We start from the raw sequence: 21,723 nt of genomic DNA on the forward strand, positions 1-21,723 counted from the left end.
TTTGGTTTTTAAAATTATTTATATTCGTTTTTAAATTTACAAAAAAAAAAATGTAAAACTAAACCAGACATCTATAGACAAGTATGTATCCTAGGACCCTGTTCAATCACCATAGCAAGTGTATTTATTCCCTTAAAAGAAGGAAAGGGACAGCAGGAGAGGTGTGGTCTCCCTGAGGCCAGCTTCACACTGAGCCGTAGCCGCATTGGCGCTAAAGCGCGCCTGCGTTTAAGCGGCACATTTCAGCCACTAGTGGGGCGCTTTTAACCCCCGCTAGCGGCCGAAGAAGGGGTTAAACATGTTGCGGCGCTTCTGAAGCACTTTTTAGTCACTTTGGAAGCACTGCCCATTCATTTCAATGGGCAGGGCGTTTTAGGAGCGCTGTATACACCACTCCCAAACCGCCCCAAAGATGCTGCTTGTAGGACTTTTCCTAATGTCCCGCAAGTACACCGCCCCAGTGTGAAGTCACACTGAAATGAATGGGAGGTTTTCAGGCTTTATTTAGAGGCTATTTCTAGCGCTAAAACGCCTGAAGACCACCTCAGTGTGAAGCTGGCCTGAATCTAAATATATATGATCCAACAAATTTTCTAAAAAATAAAATAAAAATAAAAATTTGAAATCTGGTGACTGCTAGACCTTGCCTCTCATGTCTTCAGCCCTCTACCCCCTCCATCCTCTCCCGACCACCACTCACTTCATGTGTATGGGGTGAAACAAAAGGAAAAGGGGGAAAAATAATCAATCCAATGGTGATATTGGGGAAGAAAAAAAGAATAACTCTCATCCTCCTTCCTGTTCCATCCCATTCCTTTCTCATCCCTTCCCTTATAGTCGCGCCTATCCATCCCCTGTACCCTCCCTCCCTTCTTATCACCCATTCTGGCCCATAGTGGCCATACTACATTGCAGTGAATTTTTGTTTTATCACTGCAGCCAATCGCCTACAGCGCTGATCAGTGTATTCTTACAGCGGAGGAGTCACCACAGTCAGAATACAATAACACGGAGAGGAGGATTTCTCCATCCACCTCACTTTTGCGGAAAGGGAAATCTGTTCAGGTGTTTGTTTTTTTTTCTTGATAAGCCCACTGGCTGATGGGAGGAAAACTGATACATGGGCTTGGGCAAGATCGCAACAATTGTCGGGATCCGCCCACATGCCTGGACCAGCACCCAGGTATTGATCTCTTCTTTTACCCCGATCTTATAAAGTCCTGGTATGTTCTTAAGCGCTGGGAGCCTCTCTTCGTCAGGTCGTTCCCAGACATTATGTTCTGTAAACGTGGAGTTGTCTCTAATCTCATAGCATTAAAAGTCATTAGGGTTGTCTATTTTGCATTGTAGTCCTGCTATGACCTAGGAATGGGTTGTTCCTTATAATCTTGTGTTTATCTACTGGACAATTGAGCTGTTTCCCTCCCTTGTGTAAATAGCGTCTACTAACAGCAATGGAACTCATACTAAGCTAGAATAACAATAGTGAGTCAATTATTTATTTAATCTGCTGTGTTTGTATAAGAGCGATATATACTTACCACCATCAGCATTGGAGAAAGATCAGACTCCCTACATACAGGATTACACAAGCGTGTGTGTGTGTCTGTATATATTGTGATAGTGTGGTACCCCACCAGCGTATTGGTCCAGGATTCTCAACCAGGCAGGTTGAGGGGCTCCAGGGTATTTACTTGTTTGGGAAACTGGCTTTTCAGTTTCCTCATTATTTAGTAAGGTCCATTTTGGGACCTGGAGCCTGGGGATCTGGGTGGGATGAAATCCCCAGTCTTGGGTCCAGGTTTTGGGACTCACTGGCGCACTGATTGTTCAGGTGTGTGTGGGCCTAATAGCAGAGTCAGGACCATGATTCTGGGCTCAATCCAGACAGACAGGAGATCTCCAGGCTTGCAAGGGAGAACCCAGAGAGTGCAGGGGTGCACTGAAGTATCCAGAGAGTGCAGGCTGTAAGGTAAAAGCCAGAGACCTGAGTCTGATGTCGCTGACTGTAGTCGGGAGAGCTCCATGTGGGAGCCTGAGCAGTGGTGTGTCTGCTGCTGAAGAGAGCCAGGTGGCTTTACAAGCCCAAATTTTTATTTTTTTTTTCTTAAACGTAATGTATTTCCCACTTTTACACGCAAATTTGAGAAAACCCCACTATATACCTGTAAAAAAAAATTTTAAAGCCAGCAGCTACACATACTGCTTACAATAGGTCACTTACCTGTCCTGGAGTTCCACGATGTTGGGTTGGGTGCTGCCGCCGCCATTGTGGGTAAGGGAACCCGGCAGTGTAGCCTTACGGCTTCATGCCGGGAACCCTACTGTGTATGTGCGAGGCTCCGCTCCTCTCTCCTCCTGGCCCGGCGACAGAGAAGAGGGAGGAGGAGGGAGCCCCGCGGTGATGTCACAGGCTGTGGCCCAGGACTCCCGGAAGTGGGTACAGGATACCTGTCAGACAGGTTTCCTGCCACCCCCCTCCCCTGAAAGGTGCCAATTGTAGCACCAGAGGGGGAGAGCAGACAAATGAGCGGAAGTTCCATCTTTGGGTGGAACTCCGCTTTAAGTGGGCTTTGTTAACCACTTCCCGACCGGCGCACGCCGATGTACGTCAGCAGAATGGCACGGCTGGGCAAATGGGCGTACCTGTAAGTCCCATTTGAATTTCCCGCCGTGCCATTGCTTGTGCGCCGGCCGGGAGCTCCGTGAGTTGGGTCGTGGGTCCTGCAGACTCGATCAGCGTGGGGATACCCACGATCGCCTCACGGAGAGGACGAACGGGGAGATGCTAATGTAAACAGCATCTCCCCATTCTGCCAGTGATGGTGTCACTGATCTCTGCTCCCTGTCATTGGGAGCAGAGATCAGTGACGTGTCACAGCTAGCCCATCCCCCCCTACAGTTAGAACACTCCCTAGTACTGACTTAACCCCTCCCCGCCACCTAGTGGTTAACCCCTTCACTGCCAGTGTCATTTACACAGGAATCAGTGCATTTTTATAGCACTGATTGCTGTATAAATGACAATGGTCCCAAAAATTTTTCAAAAATGTCCTATGTGTCTGCCATAATGTCGCAGTCACAATAAAAATCACTGATCGCCGCCATTACTAGTAAAAAAAAAAAAATAATAAAAATGCCATAAAACTATCCCTATTTTGTAAACACTATAACTTTTGTGCAAACCAATCAATAATCTCTTATTGCGATTTTTTTTAATTTATTTTTTTAATTTTTTTTACCAAAAATATGTAGAAGAATACGAATCGGCCTAAACTGAGGAAAAAAAATGTTTTTTTTATTATAGCAAAAATTTTTAAAAAATGCGTTTTTTTTTTTTTTTTTTTTTTTTTTTTTTCAAAATTGTTGCTATTTTTTTGTTTATAGCGCAAAAAATAAAAACCGCAGAGGTGATCAAATACCACCAAAAGAAAGCTCTATTTGTGGGAAAAAAAGGACGTCAACTTTGTTTGGGAGCCACGTCGCACGACCACACAATTGTCAGTTAAAGCGACGCAGTGCCGAATCGCAAAAAGTGCTTTGGTCAGGAAGGGGGTAAATTCTTCCGGGGCTGAAGTGGCTAAAGTAGTTGTAAACCTTTCCAGATACCCAGTGAATTGACTTGCCTCAGGTGATGCACAGAGATTATACAAATCCTCCTACATAACTTGTACCTGTTTGAACTGATGTAGAGAATACTGCAGATAAAGTCTAGATTTCATAAAGCTTGCTTACCCTGATTGGAGGTAAGACACACAGACACACACACAGAGCTGAGGCTGTCATTTTCCTAGAGATCCCTCCCCTCTCTCACCTTCTCTTTTTTTTTTTTTTCTCTTGATTTGAGGAAAACTTGTCAGAAGTGACTCCTGCTGATAGCAGAGGAATGGGGCAGCAGACAGAAATGACACTTGGTGCGCTTAACTGAGACAAGTACACACTAGTGGGATAAACTTTGTTTATATTTCCTATCTGAGGTGTATAACCACTTTAACTGATTGCTGACCATATAACTTGCATATATGGTTGCAAGGTGGCTCAGCTGTGACGGATCACGTACCTAGTACGTGATCTGACACTTCTGGGTGGGAGGGGTCGGCGACCCGGCTGTGTTGTGGTTAAACATAACAGATGTCGATCACCATTGGCCAGGACCCGGCGATCATCATGAATTTACTCAGGACCTATCCCTGTCCTGTCAGCAGGAAAGTAATAGATTTTCTTTCCCCACAAAGCAGGGCATGAAATCCATTAGTTTCCCTAGTAAAAGCACCACACACAGTACACCAAAACACTGGCTGGGCCCACATTTAACCCTTTGATTGCCCTAGATGTTTAACCCCTTCCCAGCCAGTGTCATTAGTACAGTAACAGTGCGAATTTTTATCACTGATCACTGTATTAGTGCTGTCCTCCGTAATATCGAAGTCCCGCTATAAGTCGCTGATTGCCGCCATTACTAGTAAAAATTTAATTTCCAGTATTTATCTCATAGTTTGCAGACATTTATATAGCTTTTGCTCAAACCAATCAATAAATGCTTAATGGGTGTTTATTTTTTTTACCTCTTCCCGCCGGCCGGGCAGAGCGGCTCTCGTTCTGGGTGGACGTCATATGACCGCCGCCCAGAATGACCACTCTCGCACGCCCCAGGGGGTGCACGACGATCGCAGCCGCTCCGTGTTGCTAGGACACGGCACGACCCTGATCTGTGTAAAGAGCCGCGGCTCTTTAATCATGTGATCGGCTGTGTCCAATCACAGCAGTCGCATGTAAACACGGAGATGCCGGTAATCGGTGCTCCTCGCCTCAAACTGACAGAGTGTGAGGAGAGGAGAGCCGATCAGCGGCATCTCCTCACAGGGGACAGCTAGGTATGTAATCTGCCCTGATTAGAATTAAGTGCCAGCAATCAGTGCCCATTAGTGATGCCAGTCAGTACTGCCCATCAATGCTCATCACTGCTGCCTATCTGTGCCCCTAAGTGAAGGATAAAAATTACTTATTTACAAAATTTACTGACCGAAACACTTTTTTTATTTAAATTTTTTTTCCAAAATTTTTGGTCTTTGTTTCCTAAAAAAAAAAAAAACCAAAAAACCCCAGGAGCGATTAAATACCACCAAAAGAAAGTGTGAAGGAAATGATAAAAATGTCACATGGCTACAGTGTTGCATGAACGCGCAATTGTCATTCAAAATGTGACAGTGCTGAAAGCTGAGAAATGGCCTGGGCAGGAAGGAGGTTCTGAGTGCCCTGTATTGAAGTGGTTAAACAGAACCTCTAGTAGAATGCATATTAGTATATGTATATTGCAGCAAGTAAATTTTTTTTTTTTTTTTTTGTTTTTCAAAATTGTCGGTCTAAATCTCTATTTGTAGGGGAAGGGGGTAAATCTTCCAGAGGTCAAGTGGTTAATATTTGTGGAAGTTAATATATTTGGCAGGTTGGAACACGTGTACCAGTCACCCCCCCCCCCCCACACCCAATCAGCAGCAAGCACCCCCCCCCCCCTTAATTTTTACAGTACTTGTCGTAATGGATGAATGAGGTTTGCAAGCAAATGACGTGCTCTACAGCGCTCTGAGTGTTGAAAAGATCAGATTCTTCTGGCACACTGGACCCTCTGATGTCTGTAGGCAGTTTTGCATTAAGCCATGTTATGTCATAAGAATCCATGGGGGTCAACTTTTTAGTAGAGTTCCTAAACTTCTTTCAAAGTTCACTTTCCATTCCATTTCAAAGGTATTCATATTTGGAAGCTGTACTGGAAGAAACTATTCATCAGTGTTCACCTAACCTGTCAAGGTCTTCGTAGCAATGTTATTTGCAGGGGGTACAGCCTGGTACAGGAATCTCAAAAAATATACACTGGTATCCATATGCTTTCATCTTTGATTTTTTTTTTTTCTCCCCCCCCCCATAAGAATTGTAACCTAAATGCTGCTGATCTCCAAGTTTTTCTCCTAGCAAGTACAGAGTCTTTAGTAAAATTTTTAATCATTTTAATGTTAACTAAAACCAGAATGTTCCCCATGGTTCTTGACCCAGTGACCATGTTTTTACTGTTTGATGACGTGATGTGAAACATCCCTAGTGAGGCCAAGAAGCACTCTACAGAGCTGACGGAGGTTCCAACTTTACAACACTGTACCCAAAAAAAAATTAATTAACCACTTTCTAACTCTAGGCCCAGCATTTCTCTCAGCCCCCACACAATCTTTCTTGTCTGGTCTAGTAGTTGTCCTCTGACATCCAGGTCCTCCCCTGTATTGCAGGAGCACTGACAGTTGCTTGTGTGTGAATTAGGAGTTTAACCTTTTGCTACATTTTTAAACAATATTGATACAATTCATTTTTTTTCATAACCACTTTTTTGTTTTTTATTACAATAGGCCCATATCTGACAAATATGGGGCATACTGAGAACTTTTGAGTTTTCAAACTTAAAGTGGATGTAAACCCAATGTCATCCTTTCTAAACTACTGCCATAGGGGTTATCTATAAGGATATACATGCCTCCTGCATGTATCTTTACCTGTCAAATGTCTCCCCTCTGTCTGTTATGAGAGCCGAAAAACTGCATATTCTGTGGGTGGGTCTGTTGTCTGGAGCTCGGTGGGTGGAGTCGTGATGTCAGTAGACTCCCCACCCACCTCTACACTCCCCTTGTCAATATGCATTTTCTCCTGTGTATTTCTTACACTGAACTTCTGCTATGATCTCTAACATCCAGTGAAAAGACAGGAAAGTAACCACATGACTTCAGCATTCCAAATCATGCTGAGGTGTAGAACAGGCAATCCTTGCAGAGCTGCTAAAGAAAGGAGTGGGGGTGGGAATTAATAAAATAATGCATGTCTCTTAGGCTAGTAAATCACTTGTCACTCACAGCAAGGGGGAGGATTTGACAAAGTTTTTCTCAGTTTGTCAAGTTTTATCTCACTGAACAATAAAAGAGGATTGCTCAGAGCTGGATTAACTCTTTGTGGCAAGACTGGGCTCAAATGATAGGAAATGTTATACTCTACATTATAACATAAAAAAAAAAAAAAAAAAAAATCGGGTTTACTTCCACTTTAATGTATTTTTGATTTTGGCATTGTGTTTTAATTATGGATGGCTTCCAAATGAAATCTCTTAATGCAGTGCCTTCTGAGTTCAAGAGGAGCCTCCAATGATGCCTTAAAATCAAGGCGCTTTTTTTGGGCTCAAAGAAGGGTTCTGTTATGCCTTTTAATATGATTTGTTACAGGGAGTCAGCAGAAGTTGCCACTTAGTTGCAAGTATGAATGAGAATCCTGTCTCAGATACTTTACAGTTTTGCTATAGCTATCTGTGATGTTAAAGTGGTGTTTCGGCCAAAATTATACTTTTTAAATAAAAATACCCCTATGATACACAAGCTCAATGTATTCTAGTAAAGTTAGTCTGTAAACTAAGGTCTGTTTTGTTAGTTTATAGCAGTGGTTTGTTATTTTATAAACTTACAGCAGGCCGTGGCCATCTTAAGTGTGGGCATCTGAAGCCAGACTGTATTTCTTCCTGGATCGCATCCTTGCCGATCTCGCACATGCTCAGTGCAGCACAAGCAGTGTAATAGGTTTCATGTCAGGTTTCCATAGCAACGGCAGTGTCAGAGGAAGTTGCCGCCCCTTCCCAAAAGGCATTGCATACAGGAAATGATGCGATGGGCCACGGCCAGGGAGGAGGAAGTGAAAAATGAATACAGCAGATATACAGTAAGTGCTGAGAAAAAAAATAAAAAAATATCCAATTCGTTTACAGTGCACAGTTTAGTGAGGGATGCTGAAGAGTTGTAAAAGTGGGTGGAACTCCACATTAAACGTGTAAAATTAGGCTAACTACATAAGAGTCTCTTTCTAAAGATGGATCAAAATTTGTCCTATTCAGCAGACTTCTGTTGAGCAGAATGTTGGAAAACTTTTGATTAGTGGCTGCAGCCACAGATCAGTGTATTTTGACAGTGAAGGAGCCCCACTGTCAGGATACAGTGGTGCAACAAGTCCTCTGTCCACCTCAATTATGTAGATTTTTTAAAATATTATTTAAAAAAATGGAAGGATTCCCCCAAGGGTTTTTTTTTAAGCAGCTAAATATTCTAATCAAGAAAGTTTTATATAGTTTATAATATTGTAAAATCTTTATTGGACAAAATTAGTACAAGAATGGGAATAGGATTTAAGTAGCATTCTGGCTACAGGTGTGTACAATCAGGTTCCATTACAGCTGTCCATTATTACACAGTACAACTATCAATTGACGGTACATTATGGCCAGCATTTGCGTCTGAGCACCTGATGTCTGTAGAATAATAATGTCTGGAAGGGCTTCTTGCACTTTGAGCTTAATTGAATCTACATATAAATCTGCACCCATCGTGTGTGTGTGTGTGTGTGTGTGTGTGTGTGTGTGTGTGTGTGTGTGTGTGTGTGTGTGTGTGTGTGCGTGTGCGTGTGCCAGCCAAACTTGAAATACCACTAACCGTATGATGATATTTCAGATGTAATGGTAGAACATGGAGAAGTACAGCATTCACGATTGTGTAAAGTCCTTTTTATTTGTGCATAAAAATTAGACAAGTGGGGTTCAACTATCAAGCCTTTGTTAGGTGATAATTTTAACTAAAGGAAGTTTTAAAAGGACCGTATTGTTGGCTGTGTTTTGGAACTATGTATAATCGGATGTGGTAAGTCCCTAAAATATAAATGAAATGTGAACAATGAAATGTGACATGTTGTTTGGGCCAGCTTGGTCAAGTAAAACTAAAGTTGAATGAAACCTGGAGATCCGCCTTGTATATAAAATTGATATAACTATAATGATAGAGATATATATATATATATATATATATATATATATATATATATATATATATATATATATATATATATATATATATAAAGACGTTTTAATTGCGTGTGTGTTGTGTTTTTTTTTTTTTTTTTTTTTTTTTCCCCATTTGCAATGTGCCTTTCTAGAACTTTCTATCTTGACTACTCCAGAAGAATTCATTCTCTAGCACAGATCCATCCTTCCTTGCATGTCAAGCTGTTTCCTCCTCTTAACTTTTTTTTATGTAGCTGCTGGGGGAAGAGTAAAGGAAATTTACTAGAGAATGACACTTGAGTTACCAGCTTGTAAAGGGGGGGGGGGGGGGATTTAGACAGAATGCCTGTCACGTCCTCCATGCTTTCCCTCTCGTTGGCCACCAAGCAGAGTCACATGAGTAGTGGCGGCTGCTCCATTAATCCATGCGCCCGGCCCCTAATCTACATGCAGGATGCATGCATTTCAATAGGGGTGTTTAAGCACACGATTAGTGCCTGAGACTCTAATTGGCTTCAAAAAGGGTGGGCTCCGGACGCAGTGCCCACCTACTTGTGTGACAATAGCGATCTAATATTCGCTATTGTCTTCCTGCCTTTCCTCCCTGGCCAATCAGGAAGCGGGTCTTAACCAATTGGCCAAGAGGAGAAGCGATTGTATTGGCTGGCAGAGTGACGAAACTCATAGGGTGGAGTTACAGAACGTCTTTGCGTCACTTCTGGTCAGGGCCGCAGATACAATTTTTTGGCGCCTGTGTTTCCATTACGTGTCTGTAACTTTTGGAGTGAATGTGAGTATATCTCCATTTTTTTTTTTTTTTAACAAATAAAAAGTTTCTAAAGCAGTATTACGCTATGGACACTCTTCTCTTCCTTCTATGCTACCACTGGCGGAACGCTATTAGCAAATCACGGATCGATCATTTCTATAGTGCTACACAGTGGCATATACTGTGGCTGCGCAGTACCCCTGGGGGGTAAGGCAATCCAGTGAGTGCATTCATAATAAGAGCACTGATAAGATCACCAACACCATTATCACCTAATTAAGAGGGCAAGAAGAAGCATTATTTTTTGCAAAAGCACTGGACACTTTTAAAGAGTACAATTTACTTTGTTTGTTCTGTTTATCACTGCACCTAATGTGAAAAGGATTGTTTACATATTTAAATTTTTTTTTTTTTTCATTATCCTAATTTTTTGTTGCGTGTATTATTATTATTATTTTTTTTTTTTCACCAAGTTCTTCCTTCATACACTTCAATTGTCACTTACTGACTATAATTAATTATTGTACGGTGCAAACACCAGCTTATGCAGCCAGCTTCTGTTGTACTAATAACAGGAGGTCAAACCCCCTCACATTTCACTAATACCTGTGAAACGGAAAGCAGGGGTTGCAATTTCCACACACCGCATCAGCACAAGTCATCATTAACCTGAAGGCATTCAAACTTTTTGAGTGTTGCACTCTGCAGAGGGTGTAACACATAAACACAAATTATTTTAATTACTTGCAAAAAGTGTCACACATTTAGTATACCACACATACCTTTCGGTTATTGTTATTTTTTAGCACTTTGTCACTTTATTTAATATTACATATACAAGTCTCTCTAAGAGGAATAGCGCCACACCTACACCCTTCCCAACCAATTTATCTGTACTCCACTCAGGCGGTAGTATTTTGTAGGGGCAGCAGATCTCTCTTATATTTTATATTTTTCATCTGCCTTGTACATTCCTCTGCACAGAATCAGGCACAATCTGTTCTTTAATAAAATGCCAAGACCTCGCATTCACCCCTTTTTGAATAACTTCAGACCAGGCTTAGAGCAGTTGAATCAACGTTTACTGTAAACTTGAAAACATGTAGAACATTCCCTTCCTAACTGAACCTAACACTGGCTGCCCCAGGTGAAGTCTCTTAGAGGAAAAATCCAAACTTGGTGCTCTAACAGAAAAGTCCATGTTTCAGGGTTCTTCTGGTGATTCAGCATTCCGAAGTGGACTATAGGTCCCAGCAAGTCTTAAGCCTATGGTCCCTAGGAACATACCGAGGAAAGGCGGCACAAGTATTCCCTTCCTCCTGACCTGGGCAGCCGAGTGCTATCTACATATAAAGTAGGCTACCTACCTACAAGCTGTGAGTCTATAAGAGGTCTTAGAAAGTCCTGCATTTTCCATAAAACCAATTATGCAGCACTCCTAAGAGGTAATCTATTAATTTTTGTCCATACAAATCACTGTAGGCAGTAGCTTTTTCTGTGGTCATCTTGTGGTATCCCCCCCCCCCCCCCCCCTTAATGTTCTTTTGAGGAACTGCTGCCTTCTGCAGTCTCTTTGTGACTTTTGAAATACATGACCACTTATTTAAATATAGTTCATTGCCATAATAATGTTTCATCAATGACTTTCTGCCTACCACACAGCCTACATAATGGTACATAGAGGAACCGTGGTCACATTTTGCAATGCCTCTACCCTCCTATATCCTGTATTTTCAGTGAATCATGGACTCATGCAATCACTGCTTGTATGTCTGGCGAGATAAAATGAGTAGCAAAAAAGTAAATATGGAAATGAACTAAAGCATTATATATGTTTGCAGTGTTTTTTAGAATTTGACCTGGTCTCTCAAGACTGCACCAGGAAAAATTCTCCACAATACAAATTAAATTACCTTATCCCCTCTGCTCTCAAAGAGAAATCTTACAAGGTGAGGGTTTAACACTTGCAAAACAACCCATTCCGTTTAATATAGAAATGAATTACAAAACATTTATAAAAAAACATAAATGCCTTTTTTCTCTCTTTGTTTTGAAGTGATCACATACCATCTATTCTCAGCTGCAGAAGGATCTTGGGGAGGAGAAACAGCAGTACACTTGTCTTTACAGTGAATGGCTGTACAGGGGGAATGTGTCAGCACAAGCCTGATCCTTGGTGGAGAGTAGGTTGAGTTTGAGCACAGCTTAGAACACTGACCACACTGAGCTCTCATGCTTAGTGTGGTCGGGTTTTTAATAGGAAAGCAGAGGGACTGGCAGGAACACCAAGTATTTCACACAAGGGAATCCATACAAAGAAAACCGGATACTTGTCATATAAGTACAAGGCATATATCAGGAATATGAAAGAAGTATGGCCAAAGCTTCTTTTGGTCATACTTCTCGTGTGGTTCACAGGAGTGCACTAAGTTCTGCACTCCTGTGACCAGTTTTCAGCTGACGGCAGGCTAAATCATGCTGTCAGCTGAAGGCACAGAGCAAGTCCAGACTCTGAAGAGATCCCAACTTTAATGCTGGGATCCACCCAGATGCCTGACCCGCAACTGGCTCAGCCTCTCAGCGAGCCACCCGCTCCTGCCTTCTCCACAGCCCATCACTCCAGTGAGCGCTGGAGAGGCAGAGCAGAGAGCAGGTGGCTATGCTACATCCGCCTAGGTAAACATAGATGTGTGTGGTGTTTATATATATATATATATATATATATATATATATATATATATATATATATATATATATATATATATATATATATATATATATATATATATATATATATATATATATATATTTTTATTATCTCTCTCTACAAACATCCCATACCTGTGTAGCAAGGTCTTTTACCTCTTTTGGTCGAATGAGGATCTCCAAGGCCAAAGATGGCTGACATCCATCAGTATGTGGTGGGTTGTGAGGCATAGTGGGTGCAAAGATGGTGAGTAATTGGGCGCCAGACACTTCTTGAATGTAAAAGAGGTTTTATTTCTTCTGACAGGACACCTGAGGGTTAGGGCCAGGACACCTGTAAATAGTTGCAAACTTAATTGGCAGACTCCAAGACTTCAATAGTAAGACAGCCGTGCAGGGAAAAGCCCCAGCAAGATGCCACATCTGCACTTGCAGAAAATGCTGTCTCCTGTAGTAACAGTCTTTAACCGTTCCTGACTCAAACATGACAGTTCTTTCAGCTCCACTACAAACTGCCTCTTGTGTTCTTCAATACTGAGCTCCTGGTCTCTCACTAGACCCTCTGATTCGCTGAATATGAATCCTTTGAGCTCCTCCAAGGTTTGCGGTGGTATCTTCTCAAGCGTTACCCCCACCTCTCTGCTGGGTCCCTAGCTTGGCACTCCAGATACTTCTCAAGCTTCACACCTGCTAACCAGCTGGGTCCCTGGCTTGACACATAAGGCTGCTCTGCAAGCGTCTTGTCCACTGGTTGAGTGCCTGACTTGATCACCCCCTGAAGTTTCCCGATTCTTCACAGTGCCTTTTCGGTGAGAATATGGTTACGGTACTTGCTTCAGTTACTCACTGCGGTCCCTGGTAAAGGCGATTGGTCCCTTCATGGTGATCGCTTCCCTTCTACCTCCAACCACTGACCGATTCTCCGGCCGGCAGAACCTCCACTTCTGGTTGGACTGCAAGCCACAATCCCAACCTTGTGCTGCTCTACTACTTCTGAATAGCCCCTTACAAAGGCTAGCAGCCAGATGCCCCCGGCATAAGCCCAATCTCCGGCCTAGCAGCCCGGGGCAGATGACACACACATCCACCCAGACAGCCGTGTAGGTGGCACAGAACATAGATCACCTGACCTCAACCGATTATATAGGCTCTCCCAACAGGCCAAGGGATTAAAGAAAACCCCTGCCCTTTGGCTGAGATACCCATAACCTGAACTTGGGTTGCCCTTCTATCTAGTATCACCAAGTGCCCGGCCACCTAGTGGTAGAAGAGAAAAGTGCAACAAGGCCAAACTTGGGGAGAAATCAATAGATTACTATCAAACAACCAAGATAACTACTCTTAGCAAGCAAATTTGTGAGGAGCTCCCTGACTAAACTTCAGGGTGCTACACCTGCATAGGCAGGTTTTTTGTAAAGGTGAACTATCCTTTTAAAGTTCCTGTGCGTGAAAAGGCAGGTGTCCCAATTATTTTTGATAATATAGTGTATCTCCAGCTGACATCTAACGAGTGACTGACTGACTGTACTAGGGGCATTAAGCTGGCCATGTACTAGTAGAAGTCTAAAAATTATTTTTATTTTTGGGAATGCTTGTTTATTTTTCTGTTAGTGGATAAAATCAACATTTTTGTTTTTACCCATAGTGATAAGAAAATTACCAGGAGCCAGATGGGATTTTATTTTCGTGTACAAGCAAAAATCTAACTGTAAATGTGATTTACATTTAAGAAAAATGTTACATATCGTAATGTGCATATCCTAGGCACAAAATAAATCTGGTTACTATATCAGGGATTCCATTTAATACCATTGTACAATCTTGCTTTCTATGGGCTATGGGGTGCAAAAACTGTACTGATATACTACTTTCCCGATCTTGGTACATATGCAATAAAAGTGTTTTTTTTCACTTTTTCTATATAAAAGAGAATGATGGATAATTGTTTACAGGAGTAGAGAGTCTACAAAGAATACCCATGGGACATTATTTAAAAAAAATAATAATAATAATAATTTGCGTTTCTAACCATGCAGACACAGCATGCCCATTCATTAATTTTAGAGTACAAAATTTATTATGTGCACTTCATTGGCCATAAGCTCATGTGAAAATGGTATACATAAGGCCCCTTTCACACTGGGGCGGTGGGGGCGTCGGCGGTACAACAGCGCTATTTTTAGCGCTGCTGTACCGTCATTCTTGCAGCGGTATTCGGCCGCTAGCGGTTCGGTTTTAACCCCCGCTGGCGGCCGAAAAAGGGTTAAATCCGCTCGTACAGCGCGGCTATAGCCGCGGTATAGCCGCGCTGTCCCATTGATTTCAATGGGCAGGAGCGGTTTAGGAGCGGTGAATACACCGCTCCTTCCCCGCTCCAAAGAAGCGGCTCGCAGGACTTTTTTTACCGTCCTGCGAGCGCACCGCTTCAGTGTGAAAGCCCTCGGGCTTTCACACTGAACAAACAGCGGAGGCTGTTTAGGGGCGGTTTTCAGGCGGTATTTTTAGCGCAATACCGCCTGCAAACCGCTCCAGTGTGAAAGGGGCCTAAGTTTTGACGTTCACCTTTTAACTCTTGTTGCCGATCAGCACAATGCATCCACTTACAGAAGGTCCCTAAGCATATTTGTTCCGTCTGGCTTACTAATGAGCAGCACAAGGGGTCTCTTCTGCAGGGCAAGCTGTTGTCCTATTACAATCAAAACCTTTGTGTGTGTTTTGTTTTTTCTCTCTTTTAATTAAAAAAAAAAAAAAAAGATTTAACATTGCATTTCTTTTTTTTTTACAGCTGAGAAAAAGAAAACTAAAGCGATAGACAATGAACTCAACCCAGTATGGAAAGAGGTATGTTTGTTTTATATAGTGAGCTTAGATTGGTGTTATTTTAAGTTTCCCTTTTGTGTATTTGGCAATGTTGAATTAATGAAATATATAGTGTATTCACATCAGTGCCTGCCTTCAAGGAGCTTACAAGATCCATAACTCACATCCATATATACACATACTGGGGCCAATATAGAGAGGAGCCAATTAACCTACCTACATGTCTTTGTAGTGTGGGAGGAAACTGGGGTACCTGGAGGGAACCCATGCCATCACCGGAAGAACATGCAAAATTTATTCATGCAGTGTGTCGATTGGGATTCAAATCGATGCTCCTAGTGCTGCAAGGCAGACGTGCTAATCACTAAGTTTCTATAGTGCCCCAAATACTGTATTTATAAGCACCATTTTTAGAAACACAAATGTGTACAAGTCTCATAATTTTCACCGATGGTTTGTCCTTTTTGTAAGCTGTATCAAATAAACCTCTTAACAATGTGTTTTACTTTGTAGATACACCAATCTATTGATGTTACCAGTATGGAGAAATTCATACTCTTTATTAGTGAAAGTGATTTTTGACCCTGGGGTGGAAATATAAGGAAAGGGGGTATAAAAGGTGGTTTCCCCTCAGTTTGGAGAGATTACCTCCCACTTATGGTTTCCAGGGCAGGAAGTGAATTTTCAATGGGCACCGACAGCAAAAAAATTAACCTGCGGGGTTCCTACTCTAGTCAAAGTCCTATCCAAATATCTCTAGCCACACATTGCCTCACTCGCTATCCAGTCTGTAAGGTTAAATGTGTGAGATGGCCTCAGCCTTGCACTACTTTACAAACCATACCCTCTGACATGTTTCGCCCCACCTACCGGGGCTTGGTCATAGAGGTCAAAGCTGAGGCCATCTCACACATTTATCCTTGCAGACTGGATAGGGAGTGCACAGTAGTGCATTTAAGTTTTCTGCTGCCCTAGGCCTGACTAAACTGATGTACCCCTAATTTAAATATGACCCACCCCTTCCTGTCAAGGCCACACCCCTTGCTGTTTAAGACCGGCCCTTAAAATTTTTTCTAGTGGGGACACTAGTTCTGAGGGCCTGGGGGGGGGGTGGGGGCAATGGATTCCCTTAATTTGCATAGATTTCCTCTCACTTCCTGTTTGGCTATGGGGCAGGAAGTGAAGGGAAATCTCTGCAATGGGACAGGGATGGTAAAAAATAAACTGACAGGGGCTATAACCCTGCCTTACTCTATCCAAAATGAAAAAAAAAAAGTGTTGCCTATAGTTCTACTTTAAGCACAAATTACTGATAATTTTATGGAGAGCATAAGAAGATATTACCATGCCAATGGTATAGCAGAAAACACATAGCAGAGTGAGGAAGGTTTGTGGTCCAGGATGAGAGGACAGTCAAAATTAGAAGCAGCGCCCCCTCCCCCACCCCCCCCCCCCCACAGTTGAGGAATTCCGGCCTTCCGCATACTGGAAGCAGTGCAGCCGCTTTATGGGGGCAATAGACTAATTTGCCTCTCAGCCTAGTCTGCCCTATAAGACTAGCGCTACACTAACAGTGTAGAGCAAGCCATCGGGGACTCTTTCCGTGCTGCCCCCCTGCAAAGTGCTGCCCTAGGCCTGGGCCTTGTTGGCCTAGGCCAGGATACAGCGTTGGGAGTGCAGCGATTCTTCTAAGTATGCTATACACTACTGGATGGTGATGTTTTCAGCTGCCACCGATTGCTGAGTATCAGTGAGACCATACACATTTCCCTTTTTTGCTTAGAGCGGCACTACAAGTAATAGCAGATCTCTAAGTCAAAGCATTTGGCTTTTGATGTGCTTTAGAGCTCTGTCGTAAATGTAGTTATGAATATTTTGAAGACACCTGTGAAGATTTTCTAACCCTTAACAATAGCTCTGCAAAAGCTGGATGTAAAGCTGGCATAGTTGACATTTCACTGTTGGGTTTGGCACATGGCTGCCTATTTCTTTCCATGGCTTCTCCCAGTGTGCTTTCTCATTGGGATTGTGGTTAATTCAAGGGCAGAACATAGGCTTAAAACTTGGACATGCAAGAACACCACCTTCAATTTATTTAAGTGCTCTTGATTTAGGCATTGAAGGGGAAGCAGGCATTCCCAGCACCAGATTGTTTAAGGCTGGGGTACTATGGTGATTAGGGATGTTTTACACAAGTGCATCCAGAAAGTATTCACAGTGCTTCACTTTTTCCACATTTTGTTATGTTAAAGCCTTTTGCCAAAATAGATTAAATTCATTATTTTCCTCAAAATTCTACAAACGCTACCCCAAAATGACAATGTGAAACAAGTTTGTTTTGAAATCTTTAAAACTAAAAAAAAAACACATGTATATAAGTATTCACAGCCTTTGAATACTTTTATTGAAGCACCTTTGGCACCACTTACCGCCTCAAGTCTTTTTGAGTGTGATGCTACAAGCTTGGCACACCTATTTGTGGGCAGTTTCCCCCATTCTACTTTGCAGGACCTCTCAAGCCCCATCAGGTTGGATGGGACGTGTTGGTGCACAGCCATTTTCAGATCTCTCCAGAGATGTTCAATCTGGTTAAAGTCTTGGCCACTCATGGACATTCAGGACTGTTCTGTAGCCACTCCTTTCTTTAATCGTACATCACGGGACACAGAGCCACAGTAATCACTATGTGGGTTATAGGCCACCTTCAGGTGCTGGACACTGGCACACCCTAAACAGGAAGTTGCCTCCCATTATAACCCCTCCAATACCGGGGGTACCACAGTTTTTTTTTTAGCCAGTGTCTAAGCATTTTTTCCCCTCCTAAAAAGTTTTTCACACTTTATCCTATGGAGGAAAAAACGTATTAAAGGTGGAAGATACCAGCAATTGATGCTGCTATATCTTCTGATTAAAAGTTTGACTTGTCCGGCAGACAATGCTCAAATACTTAGGGATCCAACAGATAAAGAGTTAGAATTCCTATTAAAAAAATGTGTGTATATGTATGTATATATATGTGTATATATATATATATATATATATATATATATATATATATATATATATATATATAAAATAAAATGTCAAATCCTTGAGGGACTAGTTTAAAAAGCTGCTCAACGTTATCCCTGTTCAGCAGGCCCAGCATCTGGCAAGCTCCTAGTAGCTTTATGTTGGCAAAAGATGCTATAACAGATTCTATCTTCAGGCCTCACACCTTTCGCTGGGCTGGTACATACACTATGTATAGAATACTATGGTTGAAAAATTGGTCAGCCAAAATGTCATGAGAAAAAATAACAAAAAAACCCAAAAAACTCCTGCTGGTTTTCCTTTTTGCGGTGAACGGCTGTTTGGGATATCTTGGATAATTCATCCAAAGAATTTCTAGTGGAAAGGTACCCCTTTGCCATTTAAGAAAAGAAGTAAATGAGTAAATGTAGTTCATTTAAACAAGCTCCTTCTCCGGTGCCTGGGGCATCAGCCTCCAGGCAGTCACTATGGCTTCTGCCGTCAAGTTCAAGAGGTAATCCTCAGGGTCAAGCCCAGGGACAAAAGAAATCTACAAACAAGATACTAATGCCTCCTTATGAGGGGGTGCCCCCGCTCGCTTGGGGGGGGGGGTGACTTCTGCAGTTCTCAAGGGTCTGGCAGAAAGAATGTTAAGACAGATGGGTGGCTTCTTCAATAGCTCTAGAGTACAATCTGGGGTTTCAAGAGTTCCCGTCTCCTTGTTTTCTCAGATCAAAGGTTCCTAAAGATTCAGAGGAAATTAAGTCTCTTTCTAGCATTGGACCATCCTATGGCAAAGAGTGGTCATGCTGGTCCGCATGAAACAGCTCGGTTGAGGTTTTATTCAAACCTTTATTCACGGCAAAATTTAATGGAGATGTCAAACCCATTCTGGATCTCAAGAATCTAAACCGGTTCCTGGATATCTGCTCTTTTTCGCATGGAGTCAATACAATCAGTTGTCTCCATCCTACAAGGAGGAGAACTTTTGACTCCAAGGGTGCATACCTCCGTGGGCATATTTCCCCGCTCACCAGTAATATCTACTTCAAGGTAGAAAATCTTCATTTTCAGTTTGTAGCTCTTTTTTTCTGCACCTTGAGTGTTTACAGAGGTTCTGGCTCCTCTAGCGAGGTTCAGGGCCCAAGGTATAACGATTATAGTTTACCTAGATGATCGGCTCTTGATAGACCAGTCGGTAGTCCGCTTAGACCAAAGTATGGTCACCAAATTCAACTACCTGGAATACCTAGGTTGGATTCTCAACCTAGAGAAATCTTCCTTAAAACCATTAAGGAGGTTATGGGTCTGTTCATAGATACATCTAGAAAAGGGTATTCTTGCCCCAGGCAAAGATCAGCGCCATAAAGGAACTGATTAAGGTGGTCGAAGCAAGATGAATCCTTCTATTCAGCTTGCATGAGGTTTGAAAGATGGTGGCTTAATTCGAGGCCATTCTTTATGCTCAGTTTCATTCGAGACTGCTGCAAAACAGTATCCTATCGGCTTGGAACTTGACTCCAAAGGTGCGCCAGAGCCTCAGTTTATTGTTAATAACCAAAAATCTGCAAAGGGGAAAATGCTTCCTACAGTTACCTGGGAAGTGGTAACAACATACGCCAACCTTTTTTAGGTTGGGGAGCAGTCCTGAAGGACGCAACTGTCCAAGAGAAGTGGTCCAGATCAGAAATTACCTTGCCAAATAACATTCTACAGATTCGGGCAGAGCGCTTGGTCCTGAGGGCCTGGACTTTAATTTACGGTGCTATCCTGTCAGGATCCAATCAGACAATGCTACAGCAGTGGCCTATATCAATCATCAAGGGGGAACAAGAAGTTTTGCGGCCCAGAGAAAGGTGAATCATATCCCATCTTGGGCAGAGAACAATGTACCTTGGCTATCGACAGTTTTTCATTCTAGGGATAGAAAATTTGCAGGCAGTCTATTTTGAGTCGCCAGCAGTTGTTCCCAGGAGAATGGTTCTTTTACCCCGATATCTTTCTGACAATGGGTCAAAGATGGGGGATCCCAGACGTAGATCTGTTTGCACCCAGGTTCAACAGAGGGATTGACCTCTTTATGTTAAAAATATCCGCTAGCATGCGGAACAGGTGCCTTGGTGTTCCCATGGAATCAGTTTTACTGATTTATTCATTCCCTCCTTTTCTGCGTGCGTCCACAACTTCTTCGCAGGATCAAGCAGGAAGGGAAGTTGGTGATTCTTGTGGTCCAGAAGATCTTGGTTTGCAGAGACCATAAGGGTGGCGGTAGGGGTCCCATGGACCCTACCTCCACGTCCAGACCTTCTCTCGCAAAGGTCCGGTATTCCATCTTGCCTTACAAACCCTAAATTTTACGGTTTGGCTGTTGAGGCCCACACTCTGAAGAAGCGTGGACTGTCAGGTTCAGTGGTATCTACCTTGGTTTATACAAGGAAGCCGGCCTCCATAATTATATATTATGGAGTCTGGGAAGCATATGTCTCCTGGTGTGAAACCAAGGGTTTGCACCCCATGAAATAGGTCATAGGTAGAATCCTTGACTTTCTGCAGATGGGGTGAGATATAAAGCTGGCCTTGAGTACTTTCTAAGGACAGGTCTCGGCCTGTCAACGACCACTTGCTTCGCATTCTTTAGTTTGTTACTTTTATTCAGGGGGTAACACTGCTTAATCTCCGGTTAGGTCACCCCTGAACCCTTGGGACTTGAATTTTAGTTTTGTCAGCATTACAAAAACGGGCATTTTTTTTTTTTTTTTTTTCTTTTTTGAGCCAATACGACATATTCCCTTGGTCCTTTTTGACAAGGAAACTATTTTTTTCTGGTAACCATATCTGCTGCAACAAGGGTATCAGAATTGGCTGCTCTTTCTTGTAAAGAGCCATATTATTATTCACAAACTTTCCTAACTTTTTACCTTCGTTTTTTCCAGAACCCTGTTCTATGGAAGAAAAATCCCCACATTCTCTTGATGTGGTGAGAGCAGACAAAGTCTACTTAAAGGCAACTGATCAGATTCGGAAAACGGATGTTTTGTTGCCAGAAGGTCCTAAAAGAGGACAGGCAGTATCGAAATCTACTATTTCTAAATGGATTTGACAAGTAAGTGTTCAAGCTTATGGTTTAGAGAGGTAGATTCCACCCCCTCAAATCAAAACGCACTCCTCTAGGGCTGTTAGTGCTCCGTGGGCAGTGCATCACTAAGCCTCCATGGCTCAAATCTGCAAGGCCGCAACTTGGTCTTCAATCCACACATTTACCAGATTCTGTCAGGTGGATGTAAAAAGGCATGAGGATATCACCTTTGGGTGTAGTGTGCTGCAGGCAGCAGTATAACTCCTCCTCCTCTAGTCTTATGTTGCCCTAATTCTGTTGTGTCTCCCTCCCCTCAGTTGGCATTGCTATGGGACATCCCACATAGTGATTACTGTGGCTCTGTGTCCCGTGATGTACGATTAAAGAAAATAGGATTTTTATAACAGCTTACCTGTAAAATCCTTTTCTTTTGAAGTACATCACGGGACCCAGAAGTCCCGCCCCTCTTTCTAGTATACACGTGTATTG

General features: G+C 42.5%; 1 protein-coding gene across 3 annotated transcripts in view; it reads left to right on the forward strand.

Moving 5' to 3' along the window:
• MYOF (myoferlin) overlaps positions 1-21,723 on the forward strand; it is a gene marked incomplete in the record, with an annotated part of 231,955 nt that overhangs the window by 30,165 nt on the left and 180,067 nt on the right. For all 3 annotated transcript variants that reach the window (XM_073596030.1, XM_073596031.1, XM_073596032.1), the window contains 1 exon segment: positions 15,112-15,167. In XM_073596030.1, the coding sequence (XP_073452131.1) occupies positions 15,112-15,167 (56 nt within the window).

Source organism: Aquarana catesbeiana, linkage group LG08, assembly GCF_042186555.1.
Source record: "Aquarana catesbeiana isolate 2022-GZ linkage group LG08, ASM4218655v1, whole genome shotgun sequence".
In the NCBI taxonomy this organism is placed as follows: domain Eukaryota; kingdom Metazoa; phylum Chordata; class Amphibia; order Anura; family Ranidae; genus Aquarana; species Aquarana catesbeiana.